The following is a 24,213-nucleotide window of genomic DNA, read 5'->3' on the forward strand; positions in this document are numbered from 1 at the left end:
CTGCGCAGCCAGAGCTCGCTGTGCCCCCGCCAACCCCTCTGTGCCCCCGGCCGGCCCCTCTGCGCAGCCAGAGCTCACTGTGCCCCCCGCCCGCCCCTCTGCGCCCCCGGCCGGCCCCTCTGCGCAGCCAGAGCTCGCTGTGCCCCCCGCCCGCCCCTCTGCGCCCCCGGCCGGCCCCTCTGCGCAGCCAGAGCTCGCTGTGCCCCCCGCCCGCCCCTCTGTGCCCCCCGCCAACCCCTCTGTGCCCCCGGCCGGCCCCTCTGCGCAGCCAGAGCTCGCTGTGCCCCCCGCCCGCCCCTCTGCGCCCCCTGCCAGCCCCTCTGCGCAGCCAGAGCTCGCTGTGCCCCCCGCCCGCCCCTCTGTGCCCCCCGCCAACCCCTCTGCGCAGCCAGAGCTCGCTGTGCCCCCGCCAACCCCTCTGTGCCCCCGGCCGGCCCCTCTGCGCAGCCAGAGCTCGCTGTGCCCCCGCCAACCCCTCTGTGCCCCCGGCCGGCCCCTCTGCGCAGCCAGAGCTCGCTGTGCCCCCCGCCCGCCCCTCTGTGCCCCCCGCCAACTCCTCTGTGCCCCCAGCCGGCCCCTCTGCGCAGCCAGAGCTCACTGTGCCCCCCACCCGCCCCTCTGTGCCCCCTGCCAGCCCCTCTGCGCAGCCAGAGCTCGCTGTGCCCCCCGCCCGCCCCTCTGCGCCCCCGGCCGGCCCCTCTGCGCAGCCAGAGCTCGCTGTGCCCCCGCCAACCCCTCTGTGCCCCCGGCCGGCCCCTCTGCGCAGCCAGAGCTCGCTGTGCCCCCCGCCCGCCCCTCTGCGCCCCCGGCCGGCCCCTCTGCGCAGCCAGAGCTCGCTGTGCCCCCCGCCCGCCCCTCTGCGCCCCCGGCCAGCCCCTCTGCGCAGCCAGAGCTCGCTGTGCCCCCGCCAACCCCTCTGTGCCCCCTGCCAGCCCCTCTGCGCAGCCAGAGCTCGCTGTGCCCCCCGCCCGCCCCTCTGCGCCCCCGGCCGGCCCCTCTGCGCAGCCAGAGCTCGCTGTGCCCCCTGCCAGCCCCTCTGTGCCCCCTGCCAGCCCCTCTGCGCAGCCAGAGCTCGCTGTGCCCCCCGCCCGCCCCTCTGTGCCCCCCGCCAACCCCTCTGTGCCCCCTGCCAGCCCCTCTGCGCAGCCAGAGCTCGCTGTGCCCCCCGCCCGCCCCTCTGTGCCCCCTGCCCACCCCTCTGTGCCCCCTGCCAGCCCCTCTGCGCAGCCAGAGCTCGCTGTGCCCCCCGCCCACCCCTCTGTGCCCCCTGCCAGCCCCTCTGCGCAGCCAGAGCTCGCTGTGCCCCCTGCCAGCCCCTCTGTGCCCCCGCCCGCCCCTCTGTGCCCCCTGCCAGCCCCTCTGCGCAGCCAGAGCTCGCTGTGCCCCCCGCCCGCCCCTCTGTGCCCCCTGCCAGCCCCTCTGTGCCCCCCGCCCGCCCCTCTGCACAGTCAGAGCTCGCTGTGCCCCCCGCCTGCCCTCCACCAGCCCCTCTGCGCAGCCAGAGCTCGCTGTGCCCCCCGCCCGCCCCTCTGTGCCCCCCGCCAACCCCTCTGTGCACTCTGAGCTCGTGGTGCCCCCCGCCTGCCCTCCACCAGCCCCTCTGTGCAGTCAGGCCTCACTGCCCCCCGCCAGCCCCTCTGCGCAGCCAGAGCTCGCTGTGCCCCCCGCCCGCCTCTCTGCGCCCCCGGCCGGCCCCTCTGCGCAGCCAGAGCTCGCTGTGCCCCCCGCCCGCCCCTCTGTGCCCCCTGCCAGCCCCTCTGCGCAGCCAGAGCTCGCTGTGCCCCCGCCAACCCCTCTGTGCCCCCGGCCGGCCCCTCTGCGCAGCCAGAGCTCGCTGTGCCCCCGCCAACCCCTCTGTGCCCCTGGCCGGCCCCTCTGCACAGTCAGAGCTCAATGTGCCCCCCGCCCACCCCCTCTGTGCCCCCGGCCGGCCCCTCTGTGCCCCTGGCCGGCCCCTCTGCACAGTCAGAGCTCAATGTGCCCCCCGCCAACCCCTCTGTGCCCCTGGCCGGCCCCTCTGCACAGTCAGAGCTCAATGTGCCCCCCGCCCACCCCCTCTGCGCCCCCGGCCGGCCCCTCTGCGCAGCCAGAGCTCGCTGTGCCCCCCGCCAACTCCTCTGTGCCCCCTGCCAGCCCCTCTGCGCAGCCAGAGCTCGCTGTGCCCCCCACCCGCCCCTCTGTGCCCCCCGCCAGCCCCTCTGTGCACTCTGAGCTCGTGGTGCCCCCCGCCAGCCCTCCACCAGCCCCTCTGTGCAGTCAGGGCTCGCTGCTCACAGGTGACGCCCACCCCGAGCGCAGGGGCTCTGCTAACCCTGGGCTAGCGCCGTACGCCAGGCCCCCACCGTGGTACTAGAGCCCGCGTAGGTACCCCCCGCCTGCGGGAAACTGCCTCCCAGCGCCCCCACACCAGCGGGAACCTCCGCCCCGCCCCCCCAGAGCTCACCCAGCAAACCCTGCGCAGGGCAGTGTCACCCGCCCTTCCCGCGCACTCCCTGTGCGGCGCGCACACCCAGCCTGGCAGGGAGCCACAGCCCGGATTTCGGCCCCTCCTCACCAGGGGCCTTTCTCTCTCGGCTGTCGGCTTCCCTGCCCTGCACCAAGCTTTCCCCACGCCCCACAACCATGCCCAGCAGTGTCCCGTGGCAGCTGCCCTCTCGCCCCCAGCCCCCCCAGACGTGGGGTGTCCCCCCGCCAAGGCCCGAGCGTTCCCCCTTCGGCCCTGCGCAGCCAGCAGAGCGGCCCTCAGTCCGTGTGGACTCCCCCCCCCATCGCAATGCCCGGACCTGCCCCTCTGGCCACGGCGCAGCCACTGGAATTCAGCCTCGACCCCAGCGGGTGCCTGCACTAGCCACGGCCAGGCAGACGTGCGGGGTGCTAAGGCCTGGGCAGCCCTTGTGGGCCCAGCCAAACGGGGAGACGGAGACGGCCTCCCCAGGCAGCAATGCCCAGCTGTGCCCCACGTCTGCAGCCCCCTGGCCCCTGTGAGCTCGGGGAGGAGTGGGCGCTTCCCCGCCCCAGCCCCGGGGGGGTGATTTCACACTGCGGGCTGGAGGCCTGGCTAATGCCCCCCACGGACACGGCCGCAAGCTCCTCGGGGCCTCCCGGAGACTCACCCCGACCCTCGGTTGCTAGTAACCGTGTTCCCGGGGCCGGCAGGGCCTGAGCCCCCCAGCTTGCTGCAGCCACCAGCTCTCCTGGGCCCCACAGCCCCGGCTCCCATGGGGCTAGGCAGAGACCAAGCTCCGGGCCTGGGAGCTCCTGGGTTCTTGCCCAGGGCAGCCTGCTCGGCAGGGACGTCATGGTCTCCTGGCGTGCCGGGGCCTGCCCCACCGCCTCACATCCGGAGCGCCGAGGGGGCGGCCGGGGCAGGGAGCAGCAGCCCCTCCCTGGCCGGTGGGGGGGAAACGCGCTCCTGGAAGCAAAGCCCAGTCGGGGGGGGGGTCTCCCACAGGACAAGCCTCTCTGGCCGGCAGCGTGAGGAGAGAAGCCTGCGCCAGGGCGACACGGGGGCCTCGGGCGAGCGCGCCATGCGCCAGGGCGACACGGGGGCCTCGGGCGAGCGCGCCATGTGCCAGGGCGACACGGGGGCCTCGGGCGAGCGCGCCATGCGCCAGGGCGACACGGGGGCCTCGGGCGAGCGCGCCATGCGCCAGGGCGACACACGGGGGCCTCGGGCGAGCGCGCCATGCGCCAGGGCGACACGGGGACCTCGGGCGAGCGCGCCATGTGCCAGAGCGACACGGGGGCCTCGGGCGAGCGCGCCATGCGCCAGGGCAGCACGGGGGCCTCGGGCGAGCGCGCCATGCGCCAGGGCGACACGGGGACCTCGGGCGAGCGCGCCATGCGCCAGGGCAGCACGGGGGCCTCGGGCGAGCGCGCCATGCGCCAGGGCAGCACGGGGGCCTCGGGCGAGCGCGCCATGCGCCAGGGCGACACGGGGACCTCGGGCGAGCGCGCCATGCACCAGGGCGACACGGGGGCCTCGGGCGAGCGCGCCATGCGCCAGAGCGACACGGGGGCCTCGGGCGAGCGCGCCATGCGCCAGGGCGACACGGGGGCCTCGGGCGAGCGCGCCATGCGCCAGGGCGACACGGGGGCCTCGGGCGAGCGCGCCATGCGCCAGGGCGACACGGGGGCCTCGGGCGAGCGCGCCATGTGCCAGGGCGACACGGGGGCCTCGGGCGAGCACGCCCTGCGCCAGGGCAGCACAGGGACCTCGGGCGAGCGCGCCATGCGCCAGGGCGACACGGGGGCCTCGGGCGAGCGCGCCATGCGCCAGGGCAGCACAGGGACCTCGGGCGAGCGCGCCATGCGCCAGGGCGACACGGGGGCCTCGGGCGAGCGCGCCATGCGCCAGGGCGACACGGGGGCCTCGGGCGAGCGCGCCATGCGCCAGGGCGACACGGGGGCCTCGGGCGAGTGCGCCATGCGCCAGGGCGGCACACGGGGGCCTCGGGCGAGCGCGCCATGCGCCAGGGCGGCACACGGGGGCCTCGGGCGAGCGCGCCATGCGCCAGGGCGACACGGGGGCCTCAGGCGAGTGCGCCATGTGCCAGGGCGACACGGGGGCCTCGGGCAGAGGGGACGCACGAGGAGAGGGCGTGCAGGCAAAGGGGCACGGCTCCAGCTGGCGGAGGAAAGCGCTGCCCCAGGCCAAGACGAGGAATGTCCGGGCCGTGGAGAGCTGCACACGGGCCAGGCTCTCGTGCCCAATGGGCTGCTCTGCTTGAGGGTCGGCAGCCGCTGCCGTGCTCTCACTATACAGAACCACCCCGACTGCTCCCTCTGCCGCTGGGCTGGGCGCTCACCCGCATGCCCTCGGACCAGCCGGGACTAGCCCAGTGCCAGCCTGCCTTGCCCAGGCCAGCAGCTGGCACCTTTGGGCATGAACCCAGCACTCAGGAGCAGCTAAGGGGCCCACGCGATGGCCCCTGGGCAAGCTGGCGGGGGGGCACACGAGTGCCAAGGCCGAACCGTGGGCCAGGGCTGGGAACTAGTTGGCTGAGCCCTGCACAGGGGCAGAGGGATGCTGGGGGGGGGGGGTGGCTATCCCTCCCCATTGCTCTGGCGGCGCTGTCCCAGTCCCTTGGCTCCGGCTCTCCATCTCCGGCTTCTGTGCCAGCGGCAGAGACACGCAGCCCCCAGGCGCCGGAAGCAGGGGAGCGGCACACGCGGGTGCCAGGTGCTAGTGGAACCCACACACCTAGCGTGGATAGTGAGCAATGCAAGTGGTACCTAGACCACAGCAGACCTCTACAGCATGGGCTGGACACCGGCTGGCTTTGAGCTCGGAGGGTAGAGGCGCCTGTACTCCGCTGCAGAGAGCCCAGGGTCAATCCGCCTGGCGGTGGTTACACCAGGAACGTCCCAGCAACAAGCCCAGCCAGTCTCCCCGGGGGTGAAACACGCCACGGTTGGGCTGCATGGACAGTCGTGAACCCCAGGGAGCTGCAGGGCCCTTTGGGGAGCCCACCCCGGGCTGAATTCGGGGGGAACCAGCCATGGCACCGAGCAAGGTCCTGGTGGGACACCCCACACGCATTGCCCTGCTGCATCAGCCGCCCGGCAGCAGCCAGCACCAGCGGGCCAGAGCCACTTGGAAACGGGAGCTCGCCCGCCTCCAGAACGTGCTGGCAATCGGCTAAGAAAGGAGCCCCAGGAAACCTGACCAGGCACGCCCTGCCCGCGCCCGCCCGCCCCACGCAACGCGGGCCAGGCCCTGCCCTCCTGTCACGTTACTGGCTTTTAGGGAAGCAACCAGATCACATGGGGGGGTCCCCAGAAGTGGTACAAAGGGGGTCATGTGAGGTGTCAAATGAAAGCTTACTTGCTTCTGATTCTGTACGTGCTCTTCACAGACCTGTGCACTGTCTGGGTGTGACGTTATCAATATGGACTCTGTGTCAATATTGGAACCTTCTCTTTGTGGCTGAGCAATAGACGAAGAATGCTCAGCCTATGGACATGCTAACGAGCAAGTCTCCATGGAACAACGGCCCTCTATAGGGCAAGGACACACCTCAAGAATGGGGACTGATACCTAAGAGCTACCAGCAGGGGACACAGGGTTAGGCCACTAGGCAGGTGACCTGCTGCAGCCAAGAAGAGACCAGGAAGGAGGGATATAGGGGCCATGTGGCATCCTCCATTTGGTGCTCAGCTCAGCCCTTCATCCCAGATGCAGGACTGCAGGGAACGAAGAGCCAGAAAGAACTGTGGACCCATCTGGACAAGGATTTTTAAGCCAGCAGTTATAACATCTCTGCTGCAAGCCTGCATCGAGGACTGGGAGATTCGGTGCATGTAACGTATGATACTTTAGCAACCTCACTCTCCTGCTTTTCTTTCTAGCAGTAATAAACCTTCAGATTTTAGATTCTAAAGGACTGGCCCAGCGTGATTTGTGGGTAAGGTCCAGAGGGTAAATTGACCAGGGATCTGTGGCTGGTTTCTTGGAACCGGACAGGACTTGTTCGGGGTAGGTGGGATTGGGTGCTAGGACCCCCCACCTGTGTATGAGGCCCGGGGCCATCTGGGGCACGGATATTGCTGGGGTGTCGGAGGGGTTTTGCTCGGGAGACTTCAGGCAGGCAGCTGAAGCGCTCTGTGGGACTGGTTTGTGGCCTGTTTGGGAAGGTCTCCAGTCTGGGGGCTATAGAGAGCCCCGAATTTGAGCAATTCGCCCTGAGCGGACGCCCTCAGCTGTGCCCAGACACGGCCCGGTCCCTCACACCTCCCTCCGCCCGCACACAGCACGCCTTGCTAATGGCAGCGCGGCCTGCGAACCACGCACCCCGCCAGAGGCCCCTGGGGAGTCAGGGGCTGGGCCAGGCAGCTGGGGGCCTTGCAGACGGGTTCTTTCCCGCTAGCTGCCTTCCCAATGAACCGGTCTCTGCATGCGCTTGTTCCAGGAGAGCGCAATTGCCCAGCACACACCCGCTGCCTAGGCCGCAGGGGGTCCAGCCAGGGGTCCAGCCATGCCCATGGGAGCAGGGCGGAGCTGTACGGTTTGTGTCTGGAGGGCACCAGGGCTACGGCTCAGCTGTGACACACTCTGGGCCACAGGCCCCTCCGGCCACCTCACTGAGAACACCCTGGCATGCCCGCCTGCCTGCGCCGGAGTCGGCCTGCCTGGTAAACCCAAGCGCCACCACAAGTTAGAAGAACAAGGAGCCGGCTGGAGCCAGCCGCAGGCCCTTGGAGTTGTTGCTGATTAGCCTGGCATGGCTGCGGAGAGGAAGGGGCAGCCTGGGTGCCCTGCGGCAATGCAGCTCCTGAAGCCGGCCTGCTGCCCCGCTCGCTGGCCGTCGCTGGCTGCTGCCCTGTTCTCTGCACAGCCTGGAGTCCAGCTCTGGGCGCCGGCGAGAGAAGCCACCGAGACAGCAGCTCAGCTGGTGGCTGCCCTGAAGCCGCTCGACTGAGCCTGCTTCACCCTCCGGCACAGCGTCTAGCGTCAGCTCTCGCCCAGCCGGGCTCCCCGCCGGGGGACGGGGCATTGGCCCTGAGCCCGGGGACAGGGGCTGCCGCATGTCAGAAGAGCCAGAGAGCCGGGAGGTCCCCTGCGTGCTGCCGGCTGCCTTAGGAACGCCCGCGACCCGCTCTCTGCCCTTCCCACGCACCAGCCACGGGGACCCCCGGGAGCCCCTGCTCCAGCCCTGAGATGCCGGAGCAAGACCGGAGACTCACCGATCCACGGGGGTCCCAGGGGGGCTGCTCCGGCCTGTGCGCCACTCGCGCTCTGCCTCATGCCAGCGCTGTGCTGTGCAGCGCCGAGCTGGGGGGGCAGGCACAGGCGGGGCCTCAGCCCCAGGGGCCCCCTCGCCCGGGGCGAGCGCTGCACCCCCCTGCAGCCCCCCGTCCCACGCAGCCCGGCGGCCGGCAGGGACAAAGCCATGCGAACAGCACGGCCGGAATCTACCACCTCCGCCCGGGAAGAGGCAGCCAGCTGGAATGTACCATTCCTCCAGCAGCGTCTGCCTGCGGGAACGGGAAGAGCCGCAGGCCGGGGGAGGCGGCGCAGGGCAGCTCGGAGCAGCCGCAGCCCCGACCCCCCTGTGCCCAGCCCCCCGAGGGCCGGTGGAGAAGACAGGGCGGGTCGTTACAAACTCCTCACTCCGGGACCTGGGGCTTTAGGGACACCGAGCCGGGCAACACGCTCCAGAGCTGCCCCCAGCTCTGCAGGGGCCTGGCGCCTCGATTTCCCGGCTCCACGCCCTCCAGCCTGGCCAGCCAGGAGCCGCTGGGCCCCACTGGCCAGCAGGGGACGCACCAGCCAAGGCCCCTCCAGGCGGAATGGCAGCTCGACCCGGCACGTCCCGCTGCCCGAGCGCACAGCTCCCTGCCCCTAGCCCCATGGCACAACGGCCTTGTCTCCAGGCGGCAGCCAAAGCCCCCAGCTCCCAGCCCTGCACTCAGCCACAAGGCTGGGCTCCCCCTCTCCGGACCGTGGCCCCTGTCCCAGATGGGCCCCGGGCCCTTGCCACCCCCTGCGGGAGCCTGGGAGAGGCAGGAGCTGCAGCCCCCAGCGGAAACCCTCAGCACCGCTCCCGGGCTTAACAGCTGCCAGGCCCATCACCCCACGGAGCAGGAAGCAGCGGGACGGGGGACGGGCCTGGGGCAGGCAGCGCCACATGAGCCCAGAGGCCCCGGGACTGACCCAGGCCCAGGGAGCAGGAGTCAGGCTCACGCCCCATCGCGCTGCAGCCGCTATCTGGGGGGAAGTGCCCCGAAGGGGCTCTCTGCAGCCGGGCCCGGGCCGGATCCTGCCGCACTGAAGGGCTGGGAAAGCCAGGCCCCCGGCCCACAGCCCACAGTTTGGGAAACGCTGAGCTACAGGATCCAACCCACGTCCCCACCCCGGAGCAGAGACCCCCTAGGAGAGCATGGCAGCCCAGACGCCAGCGCCTCCCGCCCCGGGCACCACTTCCCGCCCCAGCCCGCAGCCCGAGCAGACCTGTCCCAGAGCCTTTGCCTGCTGCTGGGCCACGCACCATCGGGCCTCCGGCCGCCCCGGGACAGACACAGCAGCTGGTGACTGACAGAACCCGGCCTGCCGGCCCGACACCCCAATGCTGCCATCACCCCCGGGCACCACCCTCGGCCAGAGAAGAGCCGCCTGCTCCCTGTGGCCGGCTGCTTTGGGGGCTGTTTCGCAGCCTCCTGTGGGCAAAGGCTGTGCGGCGGAGCGGGGCTGGGCCGAGCGAGGGGCGTCCCGCACTGTGCGCCGACCGCCAGATCCAAGCGCAGCGCTGTCCAGTCACAGCCCGCTCTGGTCGCACCTACATCCCCTCCTGAGCCCCGCCGATGCAGCACTCACCCGGCACAGAGCGGCGAGCCGAGCGTGGGTCCGCCCGTGGCTCCCATTCCGGAGTACCTGAGCCCCTCAGACCCAGCGTGGGGGGAAGCCCTGATATCCCCATTATGCAGCTGGGAAACTGAGGCACAGACAAGCCGAACTGCGCCAAGTCCGTGGCGCAGCCAGGAATTGAACATAGTCTGCAAGGCCAAGTTCTCCCCCTAACCATTGGGCCATCCATCCTCTCGTTTCCCAGCCTGGGGCTCCACGCGCAGAAACAGCCAGGCCAGCCCCGGAGGCTGGGGCGAGGACAGAGGGGTCTGAAGCAAATGCTGGGGCGCGAAAGGCCAGGACCACCGGGCCCTCGTCCACATGCTGGGAGTGCAAACCTCAGAGATCGGCGCCCGGAGCCGTTCGGCTCGCCTGGCCCCTCGCAAGCCACGCAGCCAAGCCCAGCGACCGAGCCGCTCCGCCGCCTGTCTGGAAGCAGAGCTCCTAGTGGCGCTGCCCAGCCGCTAAGACTAAACAACAATCTCCCTTGTGGGGGGAGAATTCCCACCGCCCGGGCCAGGAGCCAGCGCACGGGAGAGCCAGCCCAGTGCCCGCCGCTCCCAGGCCTGGCTCTTCATTGTCTGAGCAGCCAACTCGCCCGTCGCCTTCGGGGGCGGCCGCCCACAATCCCTCCGCGGCCCCAGGCGATTTGGACGTGGAGCCCCGGGGGCGGCGCTCGTGCCCAGCAGGAGCAAGTGCTGCGGGTCGGCGGGAAGCATCCGCCAGGGCGATGAAACCTGCCCCGCTTACCTGGGCCACGGCCGGGGAAGAGCCAGCGCCTGGAAGGCCGGCAGAGTGCAGCTGCCTGCGGACTCAGCGCAGGGGCCCAGCGCTCCAGAGCAAGTCCCTGAACCAAGCCAGCTGCTTGATGAGCAGAGATAAGAGCCCTCAATCCACTCAAGCTTTACATTAAGGAGCAATTAGAGTAAGAGGAGAGCTCCTGGCAGACCTATTTCTGGGCTGGGCAGGTGGAGACAGAGGAGTGGCCGGGCCGGCCCCACCCGGCTGCGGGGTCCGTAACTCCCATGTGCCAGCAAGTGAACCATTCAATCAGCGACAGGCTCAGGGAGCCCAGCCCTGCCCGCCAGGCTGGGACCGGCGACCGCTCCCCCAAACGAGCCCCCAAGCGATGGCAGAGCTGCCGAGCCCTCGCCGCTCTGTGCCAGACACCCCCGCTAGCTCCGGCTCCCAGCATGCCCCGGCGCCCAGAGCCAGGACGGTCACACGTCCCAGACACGTGGGGAGAACTGCAATGGGGAGGACACGTGCTCGGGTCGTGCCCGCTGCCGCCCTTGGCCGCGGCCCTGCACCACACAGGCTGCCTGGGAGCGGCCAGGGAGCCAGGCCCAGCCCTGCAGCCCCTGCCTCTCCTGGCCCGCAGCTCTGGGGCCCTGCCTCCATGTGGCTGCACCTCGCACCCGGGGCCTGAAAACTCCCGGAGACTTTCCGGAGGCGTGGGGCAGGCGTGACAGACCCCGGGGCAGGGTGCGGCTGGCTCCAAGGCTGGTGCTGGGTTTGGGGGCTTTTCACTCCCAGGCGCCACCCTCTGACGCCCCTTTCCTTCTCCCCACTGGGCACAGAGCCCGGCACGGCCACGGGAATCCCGCCAGAGGAACGGGACACAAACGGGGAAAGCAACAGGCCTCCACAGGCCACGGAGAGCCCATCGGCCGCTCTCCCGGCTCCCAGCCCGGGCCCTGCATCTCCACGCGCCGGTGGGGGGACGGACATGGGGCTGCTTTCGGCTGCCAGGACACTCTGGCGAACGGGTGCCAGCTGGCGGGGGCCAGGGGGGCTGGTACAGGTGGCACAGCGGGGAACCCCGGCATGGGGAGGTTGTTGCTGCTTCGAGCCAGGGGCTGCGGCAGGGCGCCCCGCACCGTAGTGCCAGCACCGCGGGGGGCGGTGTGATACCGTGGAGCAGAGTCCTGCACCCCGTGGCTGGTGTCCAGGGGTACCCCCCTCCCGGACGTCCCTCCTTCGCAGCCCGCGGCAACACGCAGCTGATCCCCTTCCGCAGCTAACCCGGCTGAACAGGCCCAATTGGATTAGCTTGAACTCTATCGGCTCAGGAACAGCTGCCGGGGGGGATGAACTCCCAGCTGGGCTCCGGCGGAGCTCTCGCACGCCTGCCTGCCCTCCAGGGGCTGCTGCCCAGGCATCTCCCCGAGCACGGACACGGCACCCAGCGCCTGTCCCAGGACCCTGCCCGGCCTGGCCTGATCTCCGCCCTGGCCGGGGCGCTGGCAGCCCGCTGGGCCGGGCACCGTCGGGATAAAGGCAGGCTTCCAGCGCACGCCTGAGAGGAGCATTAGCTCATTGTCCGTCTCCTCGGGAGCACGGGAAGCAGCAGCCTCTTGGGAACGCTCCAGCCAGCCCGAGGAAGGGGCCTGGTGCTCAGTGGCCCCATGGGGCCTGGCCAGTCGCCTGTGGTCCGGGCACTGCTCCCCGCACGGGCCGGGCAGGGAGCTCCGCCCCCCGGCGCGTTCCCAGGCAGCTCTCCTGGGACTGGGAACAGGCTCCAGCCTCGCTGGTTTCCATGGCGGCCACAGAGCCAGAGGCCCGGGGCCGTGGCGACAGCAGGGACGTTAGATTTGATGACGTGGCTAATGGAAGAGCCAAGGCCATTTGCATCGACTGGTCGCCAGGCGCCTCTGCTGTGGGCTGTTCCTGCTCTTCAAAGGCGGAAGCGCTGCGGGAGCACGGGCCGGGGTCACTCAGGCAGCGCCCGCTGGCCCGTGCTCTGAGCGTTTCAGAGCGGCAGTGCCGCGTGGAGCCCGGGGTCCCCAGCTGCCGCTTTGAAGCCCCCTCCTCTTGGCCCCCCTTGAGAGAGGCAGCCGTGGGGGAGCAACTCGTCCACATCCCTAGTCAATAACCCGCCCGAGCCCGGGAACGTGGCCGCACTGCTATACCACGGAGGGCACGACCAGGCCTCGCTCCCCTGCCCGCTGCTCAGCCACAACGCTCACCCCAGCGCTGCTGCCCACAAGCCCCCTGCGCAGGGGGTCGGGGGCCTGCATCCCCAGAGCAGGGACCCGTTTCCCCACACTGCCATGCCCCTGCGGCGCGCTGGAAAACGCTCCTGCGGAGGGGCTAGCGGGCTGACCCAAACCGTGTGCCGAGGGAGGGGCCGACGGGCCCGGGGCATTCGAACTCTGCCCTGGGCAGCCCCCCACTCCCGCAGGGGAGGCGCGAGAGGCAGGGGTCTGCGGGCTGGAGGGGGCAGTGCTCCCGCGCAGAGCGCTGCTCCAGGCTGTCGCCCCGGCGCGTGGGAGGAAGGGACCACGAGCAGCCAAGAGCGCGCAGGCCTGCTCCTCGGGGCACTTCGCACGGCAGAGCGGCCGCCCGGCCCCAGACAGAGCAGCAGCCGGGCCAGCCCCTCTGGGCCCCAGGGAGGACGGCAGCGTCGTCCCAGCGCCTCCTGTCCTGCAACGTCCGCGCTGGAAGGGGGGCGCCAGGCTCGCGCTCCCCAGGTGCAGTCTGCACCCGGCTGTCAGCGGCACGACACGGGGCTGCTCACGCTGCCCTGGCCCCGCACCTGGCCTGCTGGCCGGTTCCAGTGCGAACGCGCCGCGAGCTGGGGGACGGGGCTGGCTGCGGCCTGCGCCTCGCGAGGGGCTGCACTTTGCACCCGGCCTGCTGGCCCCTGCCTGGCCCCTGCCTCCAAGGCAAGGTGCGGGAAGGCGGGCGGCGGCCTCAGCAGCCTGGGCCCCAGCCAAGAGCTGGCTTAATGCTTCCAGCTAACCGGCTCCTGGGGAGGGGCTGGCTGCTGGCAGCCTCACTGGCCGAGCGGGACTTCAAGGGGCCAGAAAGGAAGTGCAGGAATGAGTCGCTGCTGCCAAGCCCCTCTGGCCCCACCCGCGAGAGTTACGAACGGCCAAAGGCAGGGTTGCACCCCGGTCCCTGCAGCCGTCTGCCTAGCGAGTGCTCTGCAGACTCCGGCTCCCCCTGCCAGGCGCACGGAGGGCCACGCTCCACAGCCCTGGGCGTGGCACACGCACCCACCCAGCCAGCACCCAGGCTACGGCTGTCGACAGAGGGATGCAAATCAAGCACGTCAAAATTGCTAATGAAGCCAGGATTTAAATATCCCACGCCTCATTAGCATAAACATGGCCACCGCTTTTTTTCAAAACGGCTTTTTTCGAAATACAGCTGTGATCGACAGATCCTGTAAGCCTCATTTTTTGAGGAATACAGGATCTGTCGGGAAAGGGTTTATTTTTGACAGATCCACATCTAGACTGTGGGGTTTCTTTTAAAAAAAAAAAAAACAGTTTAAAAAAAAAGCAGCGGCCATGTTTATGCTAATGAGGCGTGGGATATTTAAATCCCGGCTTCATTAGCAATTTTGATTTGCCTAATCTACATCTCTCTGTCGACAGAGAGGTGTAATCTAGACGCACCCCCAGACGCCCTGAGCGCCTCCTGGCGCCCAGCCCCTCAGCAGCCTACTGCCCCCGGAGCCTGTCTCCTTGGCCACGGCCTGTCCCAGCAGAGAAGAGAGGCTGAAAAAATGGGGAAAACACGGTGGGAAAAAGTCCACGTTGTTGCTAGACTCGTTTTTCATTTTCCACATTTTCACAGTGTTTTAAGTGAATGTATCCAAAGGGTTTGAGATTGGATAAAGCAAAATGTCAGTTACAAAGTGCCCGATATCAGCAAATGAAACATTCCACAAGAGCTGAATAAAACAGAATGGAGAAACCACAGATGTGGCTGCCCACAGATATAAAGCACGTGGACAGCCGTGGATAGAAAGTGTGCAGACAGCCACGGATTTGCAAGGCTCTGTAGCCACCCTACAGCCACTGTCCTGCCCACATTCTCTGGGAGCCCTGGCTCTGCCCTCAGACCCAGCTACTCTCATGGGATCACAAAGCTCCATCAGGAATTTTGGAGATGGCCCCTTAAAAGCGAAAGCAAAGGGAACAGGCTGCCTGCCCCGGCAGGAACAGTCTCTGCTCGGCCGGCTCCAGCCAGAGGAGCCATCAAGCCCCTGCAACCAGTTTGAAATGAGTCATTTGCCAGCGGCCAGCGCCCGGCTCCTGTGCCGTTCTGTGGGCAGCGGCCCCAGGGGAGAAGCACGGGACGCGATGGAACCTTGATTTGCAAGGCCGGGAGGGGGTGGGAAAGGGAGACCCCCTCCAGCTGGGCCCGGGCTTCTCTTGGCTCCCTGGCTGGCTGGCGAGACAGACACGACCCTCCCTCACGCTGCCGAGCGCACGAGCGCTGTGGGAACCCACCGCAGGGTCTGGCAGCCCTAACTCCAGGGAGAAGCCTCGAGCCCGGCTCGCCCTTGGGAGCTGTTCAGCCAGACACCACGGCGGTGGTGCCACGGCTCCGGGAACCCGAGGGCTGGCCACATGCACAGCGCCCACCTCAGCCCACCTCCCCAGATGGCCTGCGGCTCCCCGCGCCCGGGGGCAGGAACAGGTGCCAGCCGTGTCCGTCACCCCCGTGAGCTAGAAATATCCCTGCCTCCCAGGGCCCCCCGTCCCCAGGGCCCCCCACTCCCCAGGGGCCCCCCCCTCCCCAGGGGCCCCCAGTCCCCAGGGCCCCCCGGTCCTCTGGCCCCCCCGTCCCCAGGGCCCCCCGGTCCCCAGGGCCCCCCGGTCCCCAGGGCCCCCCAGTCCTCTGGCCCCCCAGTCCTCGGGCCCCCCAGTCCTCGGGCCCCCCGTCCCCAGGGCCCCCCGGTCACCAGGGCCCCCCGGTCCTCTGGCCCCCCGTCCCCGGGCCCCCCGTCCCCAGGGCCCCCAGCCGTGGTACCTTGAGAGCCCTCCTGTGGGCAACGCAGCCGGGATTTTGGCAGCGCCGAGCCTCATCCTCGGTCAAGGTCGGATCGCCTGGAGGAGGGGGAGGGGGAGGGGGAGGGGGAGGGGGAGGTTAGCCGTGGCAGAGCGGGGGACGGGACGGCCAATGGGCAGCGCGGCGCCAGCACTCCGGCCCCCGAGCTGGACTAGAGCTGCCCCCCCCCCGGTCACTGTCCTTGGAGCCAGCCAGCCCCAGGCCACAGGGCCGTGTGCCCGCAGGGCTCCCTGGGAACAGCGGCAGCTTCGCCATGGGGCTCATCGAAAACCCAGCAAGAGCTGCTCCTACAGGGACAGAGCTCTGGGGGGTGGGGGTGGGGGTGGGGGTGGGGCCAGCTGGGAATCCCAGCTCCCCGGTTCCCGCAGGGACAGAGCTGTGGGGGGGGGGGGGGGGGGGGGGGGAGGCGCTGGCTGGGAATCCCAGCTCCCCGGTTCCCGCGGGGACAGAGCTCTGGGGGGGTGGGGGTGGGGCCAGCTGGGAATCCCCCCCCGGTTCCCGCAGGGACAGAGCTGTGGGGGGGGGGGGGGGGAGGCGCTGGCTGGGAATCCCAACTCCCTGGTTCCTGCGGGGACAGAGCTCTGGGGGGGTGGGGGTGGGGCCCGGCTGGGAATCCCCCCCCGGTTCCCGCAGGGACAGAGCTCTGGGGGGGTGGGGGTGGGGCCCGGCTGGGAATCCCAACTCCCTGGTTCCTGCGGGGACAGAGCTCTGGGGGGGTGGGGGTGGGGCCCGGCTGGGAATCCCCCCCCGGTTCCCGCAGGGACAGAGCTGTGGGGGGGGGGGGGGAGGCGCTGGCTGGGAATCCCAGGTCCCTGGTCCCCGCGGGGCAGACGGCTTTACGAGCAGGCCGAGAGCAGACCGAGCTCACACACGAGTTCCAGCGGAGCCCAGCTCGCCAGCCCCCGGCAGGGGGAAGTGCCTCAGGCAGTGGAGCCAGGGCCCCGCGTGGGAAGAGCTGGACGCGTCTCCCTCCCTCCCAGCTCGGAGCAAGCGACCCCCAGGCCCCGCAGGGAGCGTGGGAAGCAGGGAGCCGCAGCTGAGCTGGCTGAGCAGAGAGGCCCATAAAGTCGCCCCCCCCAGGCCCCACATCCGGGGCATGGCAGGCGGGGAGGCTCGCGGGGGTGGGGAACGGCCCAAGCACTTTGCCTCGTGGGGCTGGGCCATGGAAATGAGCCTACGTTGTGAAGAGCCGCTCCCCGCCGTGCGGCGACGCTGGAGCCTGCGGAAACGGCTGGGGCAGCGGCTCCGGCATGCGGCGCTCAGGAGCTTTGGCGCTCCTAAGGTGGCCCAGAAAGTGCCCCCAGACCGCACGTGAGCCCCCAGGCTGGGCAGCTGTAACGGGGGACAGGGCTGAGCCCGGCGCAGAGCCCACGGGGTGGGAGAGCTCAGCTAACCAGGTGCAGCCTGTGCCAGCCCCAGCCTCCCCCGCCGGCCCAGGGAACCCACGTGCCCAAAGCTGAGCTGCATGGTGCAGGGCTGGCAGGCTGCTCCCGGGCTGGGCCCTGGCGGCACCACCCAGTCCCGATTCAGAGCCTCTGGCTGCAGCCCTGCGCTCCGAACGAGCCGAGATCCGGAGGAGAGAGCGTGTAAAAGGCCGCTAGCCCGGCCCTCGGACAGCGCCAGGCCGCAGCCCAGCTGCTCCGCAGGACCGACTTGCTGCAGCCCCGCCCGTCTGCTCTGAGCGCCAGCTCCCCAGGGCCGGCCCAGGCGCCCCGCGCTCTCTGGTGCCCCCTCCTCGTCCCCCCCGCCCAGTGCCGGGCTGAGCCTGCCACGAGCCAGGCTGGGAGCAGCTTCCAGCAGACGCACGGGGCTCCCTGCTGGGCTTCCAGAAAGCCCTGGGTAGGGCCCGGCGGCTCGGCGCCCATCGGCTGTGCCCCCGTTAGCCCCGGCCCGGTGCCCTGCCGCCTGCCCCGCCCTCCGCTTGGCTCCTGCGTCAGGCAGGGCTGGCCCTCGCCCCGCCCCCGAGAGATCTCATCCTGGCCGTGCCTGAGTCCCTGCTCCCCCACCCCCAGCCGCCGGGTCCCTCTGGGACGCTGACCAGGGCTCGGAAACATGCTCAGCAGGTCTCGGGCTGGGAGGGAGGCTGCACAGCCAAGTGCTCCAGCCGCCCCCCACTCACCCCTGCCCCCAGCCCCTGCCCCTCTCTGCACACAGGGCTCCAGCGCAGCAAGGCCAGACCCCCGGGGCAGCCAGCGTCCCAGCCCAGCTGCAGACTGCTCGGGCCTGAGACTCGGGGCTGCATGGGCCTCAAACGGCCACATTTCCCAATGCCACATGCTAGGCCCATCAGCTCCTGGGAGCACAGGGGAGTCAGACTGTCCCCAGCCCTCCAGGTCACCCCGAGGGGCTAGCAGGCCGGGACGGATCCCGCACAGCCGCCAGGCGGTGCCGCGTCAGAGCCCCCCACACAGCCGCCGGGCGGTGCCGCGTCAGAGCCCCCCCCGCACAGCCGCCGGGCGGTGCCGCGTCAGAACCCCCCCGCACAGCCGCCGGGCGGTGCCGCGTCAGAGCCCCCCCCCCACAGCCGCCGGGCGGTGCCGCGTCAGAGCCCCCCCACACAGCCGCCGGGCGGTGCCGCGTCAGAGCCCCCCCCCCCACAGCCGCCGGGCGGTGCCGCGTCAGAGCCCCCCCCCCACAGCCGCCGGGCGGTGCCGCGTCAGAGCCCCCCCCCCCACAGCCGCCGGGCGGTGCCGCGTCAGAGCCCCCCCCCCCACAGCCGCCGGGCGGTGCCGCGTCAGAGCCCCCCCGTACAGCCGCCGGGCGGTGCCGCGTCAGAGCCCCCCCCCACAGCCGCCGGGCGGTGCCCGCGTCAGAGCCCCCCCCCACAGCCGCCGGGCGGTTGCCGCGTCAGAGCCCCCCCCCCACAGCCGCCGGGCGGTGCCGCGTCAGAACCCCCCCGCACAGCCGCCGGGCGGTGCCCGCGTCAGAGCCCCCCCGCACAGCCGCCGGGCGGTGCCGCGTCAGACCCCCCCGCACAGCCGCCGGGCGGTGCCGCGTCAGAACCCCCCCGCACAGCCGCCGGGCGGTGCCGCGTCAGAGCCCCCCCGCACAGCCGCCGGGCGGTGCCGCGTCAGACCCCCCCGCACAGCCGCCGGGCGGTGCCGCGTCAGAACCCCCCCGCACAGCCGCCGGGCGGTGCCGCGTCAGAGCCCCCCCGCACAGCCGCCGGGCGGTGCCGCGTCAGACCCCCCCGCACAGCCGCCGGGCGGTGCCGCGTCAGAGCCCCCCCGCACAGCCGCCGGGCGGTGCCGCGTCAGAGCCCCCCCGCACAGCCGCCGGGCGGTGCCGCGTCAGAGCCCCCCCGCACAGCCGCCGGGCGGTGCCGCGTCAGAGCCCCCCCCGCACAGCCGCCGGGCGGTGCCGCGTCAGAGCCCCCCCGCACAGCCGCCGGGCGGTGCCGCGTCAGAGCCCCCCCGCACAGCCGCCGGGCGGAGCCGCGTCAGAGCCCCCCCGCACAGCCGCCGGGCGGTGCCGCGTCAGAGCCCCCCCGCACAGCCGCCGGGCGGTGCCGCGTCAGAGCCCCCCCGCACAGCCGCCGGGCGGTGCCGCGTCAGAGCCCCCCCCCACAGCCGCCGGGCGGTGCCGCGTCAGAGCCCCCCCGCACAGCCGCCGGGCGGTGCCGCGTCAGAGCCCCCCCGCACAGCCGCCGGGCGGTGCCGCGTCAGAACCCCCCCGCACAGCCGCCGGGCGGTGCCGCGTCAGAGCCCCCCCGCACAGCCGCCGGGCGGTGCCGCGTCAGAGCCCCCCCGCACAGCCGCCGGGCGGTGCCGCGTCAGAACCCCCCCCGCACAGCCGCCGGGCGGTGCCGCGTCAGAACCCCCCCGCACAGCCGCCGGGCGGTGCCGCGTCAGAGCCCCCCCCGCACAGCCGCCGGGCGGTGCCGCGTCAGAGCCCCCCCGCACAGCCGCCGGGCGGTGCCGCGTCAGAGCCCCCCCGCACAGCCGCCGGGCGGTGCCGCGTCAGAACCCCCCCGCACAGCCGCCGGGCGGTGCCGCGTCAGAACCCCCCCCGCACAGCCGCCGGGCGGTGCCGCGTCAGAGCCCCCCCCGCACAGCCGCCGGGCGGTGCCGCGTTAGAGCCCCCCCCCGCACGGCCGCCGCGTCACAAAGCCCGTGATGTAGTGTTGGTACCTTGCTATTTGCTAGGCTTGGGCTGTGGGTGACCCCCACTGGTTACTGGCTGGACCACGGCCCAGCGGAGTAGCTGATGGGACAGGGAGGTGCCTGTCCGACCGGTTACCCCCCCAGGGAGAGGGACAAAGGAAGGTGCAATGCCGCCCCTGGCTGGGGGCAGGGCTGGAAGGGACGGTCTTGTAGTGTCTGTCTAGGAAGCAGGGGAGAAGGGGCTAGGGAGGGGGGCTGGGATTGTAGGGCCCAGCCACCCCCCATCTCAAGGGGGGGCACTGAGTCCTCCTAGCCCCAGCTGGGACATCGATCTCGTACCCCGGGGCTGCGCTGCTGGGCCAGCCCGTCAGCTGGGATATTAAATGTAGATGAAATAACTAATGCAACAGCTGATGGGATTTCCGCCGACTATTCGATTAGCTGATAAGGCACCTCACCTTTGAACTGTAGCAAGAGCCTGCTGGGCCCTGCCGGGCACTTGCTACAGTTCAAAAGCAGAAACTCCGCAGGGAGCGTCTGCAGGGAGCACGGGGCCGGCGGGGGACCGGCCCTGCAGGGGACACGGGGCCGGCGGGGGACCGGCCCTGCAGGGAGCCCGGGGCCGGCGGGGGACCGGCCCTGCAGGGAGCACGGAGCCGGCGGGGGACCGGCCCTGCAGGGAGCACGGGGCAGGCGGGGGACCGGCCCTGCAGGGAGCCCGGGGCCGGCGGGGGACCGGCCCTGCAGGGAGCACGGGGCCGGCGGGGGACCGGCCCTGCAGGGAGCACGGGGCAGGCGGGGGACCGGCCCTGCAGGGAGCACGGGGCAGGCGGGGGACCGGCCCTGCAGGGAGCCCGGGGCAGGCGGGGGACCGGCCCTGCAGGGAGCCCGGGGCCGGCGGGGGACCGGCCCTGCAGGGAGCCCGGGGCCGGCGGGGGACCGGCCCTGCAGGGAGCACGGGGCCGGCGGGGGACCGGCCCTGCAGGGAGCACGGGGCCGGCGGGGGACCGGCCCTGCAGGGAGCACGGGGCCGGCGGGGGACCGGCCCTGCAGGGAGCCCGGGGCCGGTGGGGGACCGGCCCTGCAGGGAGCCCGGGGCCGGCGGGGGACCGGCCCTGCAGGGAGCACGGAGCCGGCGGGGGACCGGCCCTGCTCTCCTTGCAGCGCCTCAGCCTTTGAAATGTACAAGAGCCCCAGCGGGGAACCCCCCACCGGCCCCGGGGGCTTCTGCTTTGGAAAGGCGCAAGAGCCCCTCTGGGGCTGTCCATTCTAGCAGCAGAATCGCAGCAGAGGCGGCTTCAGTCCCAGTCGCGCTGTTTCCCGCTACCCCTCCTACCCCCGCGGAGACTGCCAGGGGAACCGGCTTTTAAGCCAGCTCCCCCCAGCACCAGCTCCTGCTCCCCGCTTGCTGGCTTGCAGCAGGAGGGGAAGCGACTGGTCGCAGCACTAGACGACTATCCAATAAGGCTGGTGGACTAGTCCCTTCCACCCCTCCGGCCGGCCGGCAGGATGCGAGCGCTGGAGGCGGCTGGCGAGGGGCTGTGCTTTGGCCTGCGCTCTGGCACGGCTAAGCAGATGCAGACGGCGTCTCATTACTTGGCCAGACTGGGCTGCGCCTGCCCCGACTCCAGCCCGCAGCGCACACAGGCATGGCGGCGCTCAGGAAATACTCGGTGCTCACCTGCTGCCAAAGTCCTCGTTAAGTAAATAATGAAGCAGCCCCTTCCGAGGGCGGAAACAGCCGGTCTGGGCCTCCTTCCTTTCTCCCTCCGTCCCTTTCATCTCCCCCAGCCCGCGAACCTCCGCCCGGCAGGAATTAGGAGCCACCAAGCAATCGCCCAAGCCAGACAACTGCTGGTGCTGCTGGCTGAGCAGCCGCCGTTCGCTAGGTAACAGGCAAGGAAGAGGGTGGGGAGGCTGCAGCGGTTCGGTCTGGAAGACGCAGTAGGAATCAGCCCCCCCAGTGGAAATCTTTGTGGCGGGGAGATCCCAGGGGGCTCCCAGGTCCTTGGCTAGAACACACTTCCCAGCCACCGGCCCCGCGGCAGAGGACTGGCCCTGGAGGATGCCAGCACCCAAAGGTGACAGAGCCGGGTGCACGGGCCCTGCCAGGAAGGCTCAGCCCTAGGAGCTGGAGCGCGACCGGAGCAGGCGGTTGAATCGCCAGCCCAATTCACACACTGCATCGGCGCCGATGGCTCTGGCCACCCCTTCCCTGGCGCAGCCTTGGGGCAGGGAGGAGCCTCCTTGGGCATTTAGGTCCTGTTGTCATGGCCGCGTCCCAGGCAGGGGCTCCTCGCAGGCCGCTCCCGGACGGCACGGGACCAGCCAGCCCCTCACCTCAGCCAATGGCCCAGCGACCTCAGATCCTGGCACGGCGCCACCACCCAACTCCAGAGGCCTCGCAGCCCTCGAGGTCGGTCAGACTGGCCACCAGCTTCACGGTGGCCCAGCCCTGCCGGTGGCAGCCCAGCTCAGAAGGGAAGGAGGAATGGCGGATGCCCAGGGCCATTCCCAGGCTGCGCGGGCCAGGACTGCAGCGCCAGGAAGCCCCAGGCCAGCAGAGATGGGGCAAGCGGTACTCGGGCCAAAGGGGGCTGGGCGGAGCATGGCGCCGGTAGGGTTGCCAGATGGTTTGACAAAAAATACTGAACACTCCTCCCCCCCATAAAAAAAAACCCTGGGAAAAAATTCTGTTGAAAAAAAAGGGGGGGAGACCGAAGTTGTTGAGCAAAAATAAAAGGGCCCCACGCTCCTCACTCCCCCGCCAGACGCGGCAGGGAAAAGTCTCTGTGCTGGGCTGCCGGCCGAGGGAAACAGGAAATACCGGACATTTCACATGTCCGATATTTCCTGTTTGTTTATCGGACGGGGTGTCAAGATATTGGATTTTAAAGATCACTGCTGCACCCATGGGGGGGGTTGCCCCAAAAGTCTGTACAAAGGGGGCCATGTGCGGTGTCAAATGACAGCTCATGTTCTGCTGATTTTATGTGTGTGACTCTCGTACTTGTGCGATGTCTGCGTGTGGCGTTATAACTATGGACTCTGTGTCGACGCGGGACAATTCTCTGTCAGAGAGCACTGGGCCAGGAATGGTCAGTCAGTGACTGTGCTAATTAGCAAGGCTCCAGGGACAAGGCTCAGAGGCCAATACGCACCTGAGGAATGTGTCTGGGACCTGCAGACCAGCCAGAATATTGACTGCTGACTTGGGACACAGGGATAAGTCACTGGGCCATGCGACCCGCTCCAGGTTGGAAGAGACCAGGCTTGGATAGAAGATGCCATGAGGCAAACTCCATTTCATCTTCAATTTTGCTCCTGATTCCAGATGCAGCCTTGTGAGCAACAGAGAACTCATCCTGATGTAGGCTGTGCACCAGAGACTTTCAATAGAGCAGTTTGTAACACCTCCGCTAAGAGCCTGCATTGAGAACTGGGAGATTCGCTGCATGTAACGTGTTCTCCTTAACCTCACTCTCAGCCTTTTCTTTCTTTTGTTAATAAACCTTTAGGCTGTGTCTAGACTGGCAAGTTTTTCCGAAAAATCATCTGCTTCTCCGGAAAAACTTGCCAGCTGCCTACACTGGCCACTTGAATTTCCGGAAAAGCACTGACCATCTCATGTAAAATCATCAGTGCTTTTCCGGAAAAACTATGCTGCTCCCGTGTGGGCAGAAGTCTTTTTCCGAAAGACTTTTGCGCAAGAGGGCCAGTGTAGACAGCACAGGACTGTTTTCCACAAAAAAGCCCCGATCATGAAAATGGCGATTGGGGCTTTTTTGCAGAAAACCGCGTCTAGATCGGCCACGGACGCTTTTCCGCAAAAAGTGCTTTTGTGGAAAAGCATCCTGCCAATCTAGACGCGCTTTTCCAAAAATGCTTTTAACGGAAAACTTTTTGGACATATTCGGGGACCCGAATAACGGACAGTCCGAGCAGAAACTGGAACCTGGCAGCCCTAGGCACTGGCCCCAGCAGGTGCAGGGAGGCAGGCTCGGAGCACAGACCCAGGTGCTGTTGCTGGGAGAATTTCACCCCACACAAAGCCCGGGGGAGGCCTGAGCCCGCCGGCAGGCTGGCCCCAGACAGGTTAATCCCAAGCACAAGCCCTACTGCGACGCTCCGCTGATGCGCCATGTCCGTAGCGCTGCCGCAGCCGCCCTTGACCACTCGTTACAATCCAGGCAGCAGCGACGCCAAAGCACCGACCCGGCTCAACGGAGGCCTGGACCTGGCCACAGGCGGGCGGGGGCGGGGGATGCCTGGCGTCACTCAGACCCTACCGCTACGGAGCCCCAGTGCATTTGGCCGGCCGGTCAGGGCACCCGTCAGCAGCAGCCTCCCGGCTCCAGCTCAAGCGGAGGCTGGAAGAGCAGCACCGGCCGCTCACTCGACTCTCAAGGGAAGCGGCGCCCCCCGAGGCCGGGGCCTGAGCAGGGCCCATTCCCAGCGCCGCGGGCAGGGCAGGCTGAATTGGGAAGCAATGCCTGTGAGCTGAGCAGGCAGGGAATGAAGAGGCACGTCCCTGGGCCCGGCCCGTGTGCACGGAGTGCAGGGGGAGGCCCAGTGCGTGCAGCGCCACCGGCGGAGCCTGGCCACTAACCCCAGACAGAGCCCTGGCCGGGGGACCCAGCGAGGCCCATGGGCGCTCTGCTGGGACGCGCAAAGCAAGCGGGCACCACTGAATGTACCCGGGCCTGACGGGGCTCCCTGTGTATGTTGGGGGGTGGGGCTGGTGGGGGCACTAGCCCTGCACTTCGCTTCAGCTCTGCTCCGGGTGGCAGGCACCAATCTGACCGGCGTTTTCAGGGAGAGGCGCTGCCCGCGCGCCCGCCAGGGAAGAAAGGTGCCTGTCGCCTTCCACTGCTCCTCCCCGGACACAGGGCCCTCAGCGCTGGCCACTCGCTTCGCCCTCAAGGGACGTGCCGCCCCCCGAGGGCTGGGACTGGC

The 24,213-nt window shown here is 69.8% G+C and overlaps 1 protein-coding gene across 6 annotated transcripts in view; it reads right to left on the minus strand.

The window, feature by feature from the left end:
* The window catches only part of PLEKHG5 (pleckstrin homology and RhoGEF domain containing G5), an 86,204-nt gene that overhangs the window by 37,571 nt on the left and 24,420 nt on the right, over positions 1-24,213 (minus strand). For 3 of the 6 annotated variants that reach the window (XM_075906547.1, XM_075906555.1, XM_075906545.1), the window contains exon 2: positions 15,116-15,192. The exons of 1 other annotated variant lie outside the window; for it this stretch is intronic. In XM_075906547.1, the coding sequence (XP_075762662.1) occupies positions 15,116-15,192 (77 nt within the window). Of the gene's footprint in view, positions 1-7,686; positions 7,945-15,115; positions 15,193-16,022; positions 16,162-24,213 lie in introns of those variants that run through there. 2 more of the 6 variants (XM_075906551.1, XM_075906549.1) reach the window with 2 other exon arrangements.

This window comes from Pelodiscus sinensis, chromosome 23, assembly GCF_049634645.1.
Source record: "Pelodiscus sinensis isolate JC-2024 chromosome 23, ASM4963464v1, whole genome shotgun sequence".
Taxonomy (NCBI): Eukaryota; Metazoa; Chordata; order Testudines; family Trionychidae; genus Pelodiscus; species Pelodiscus sinensis.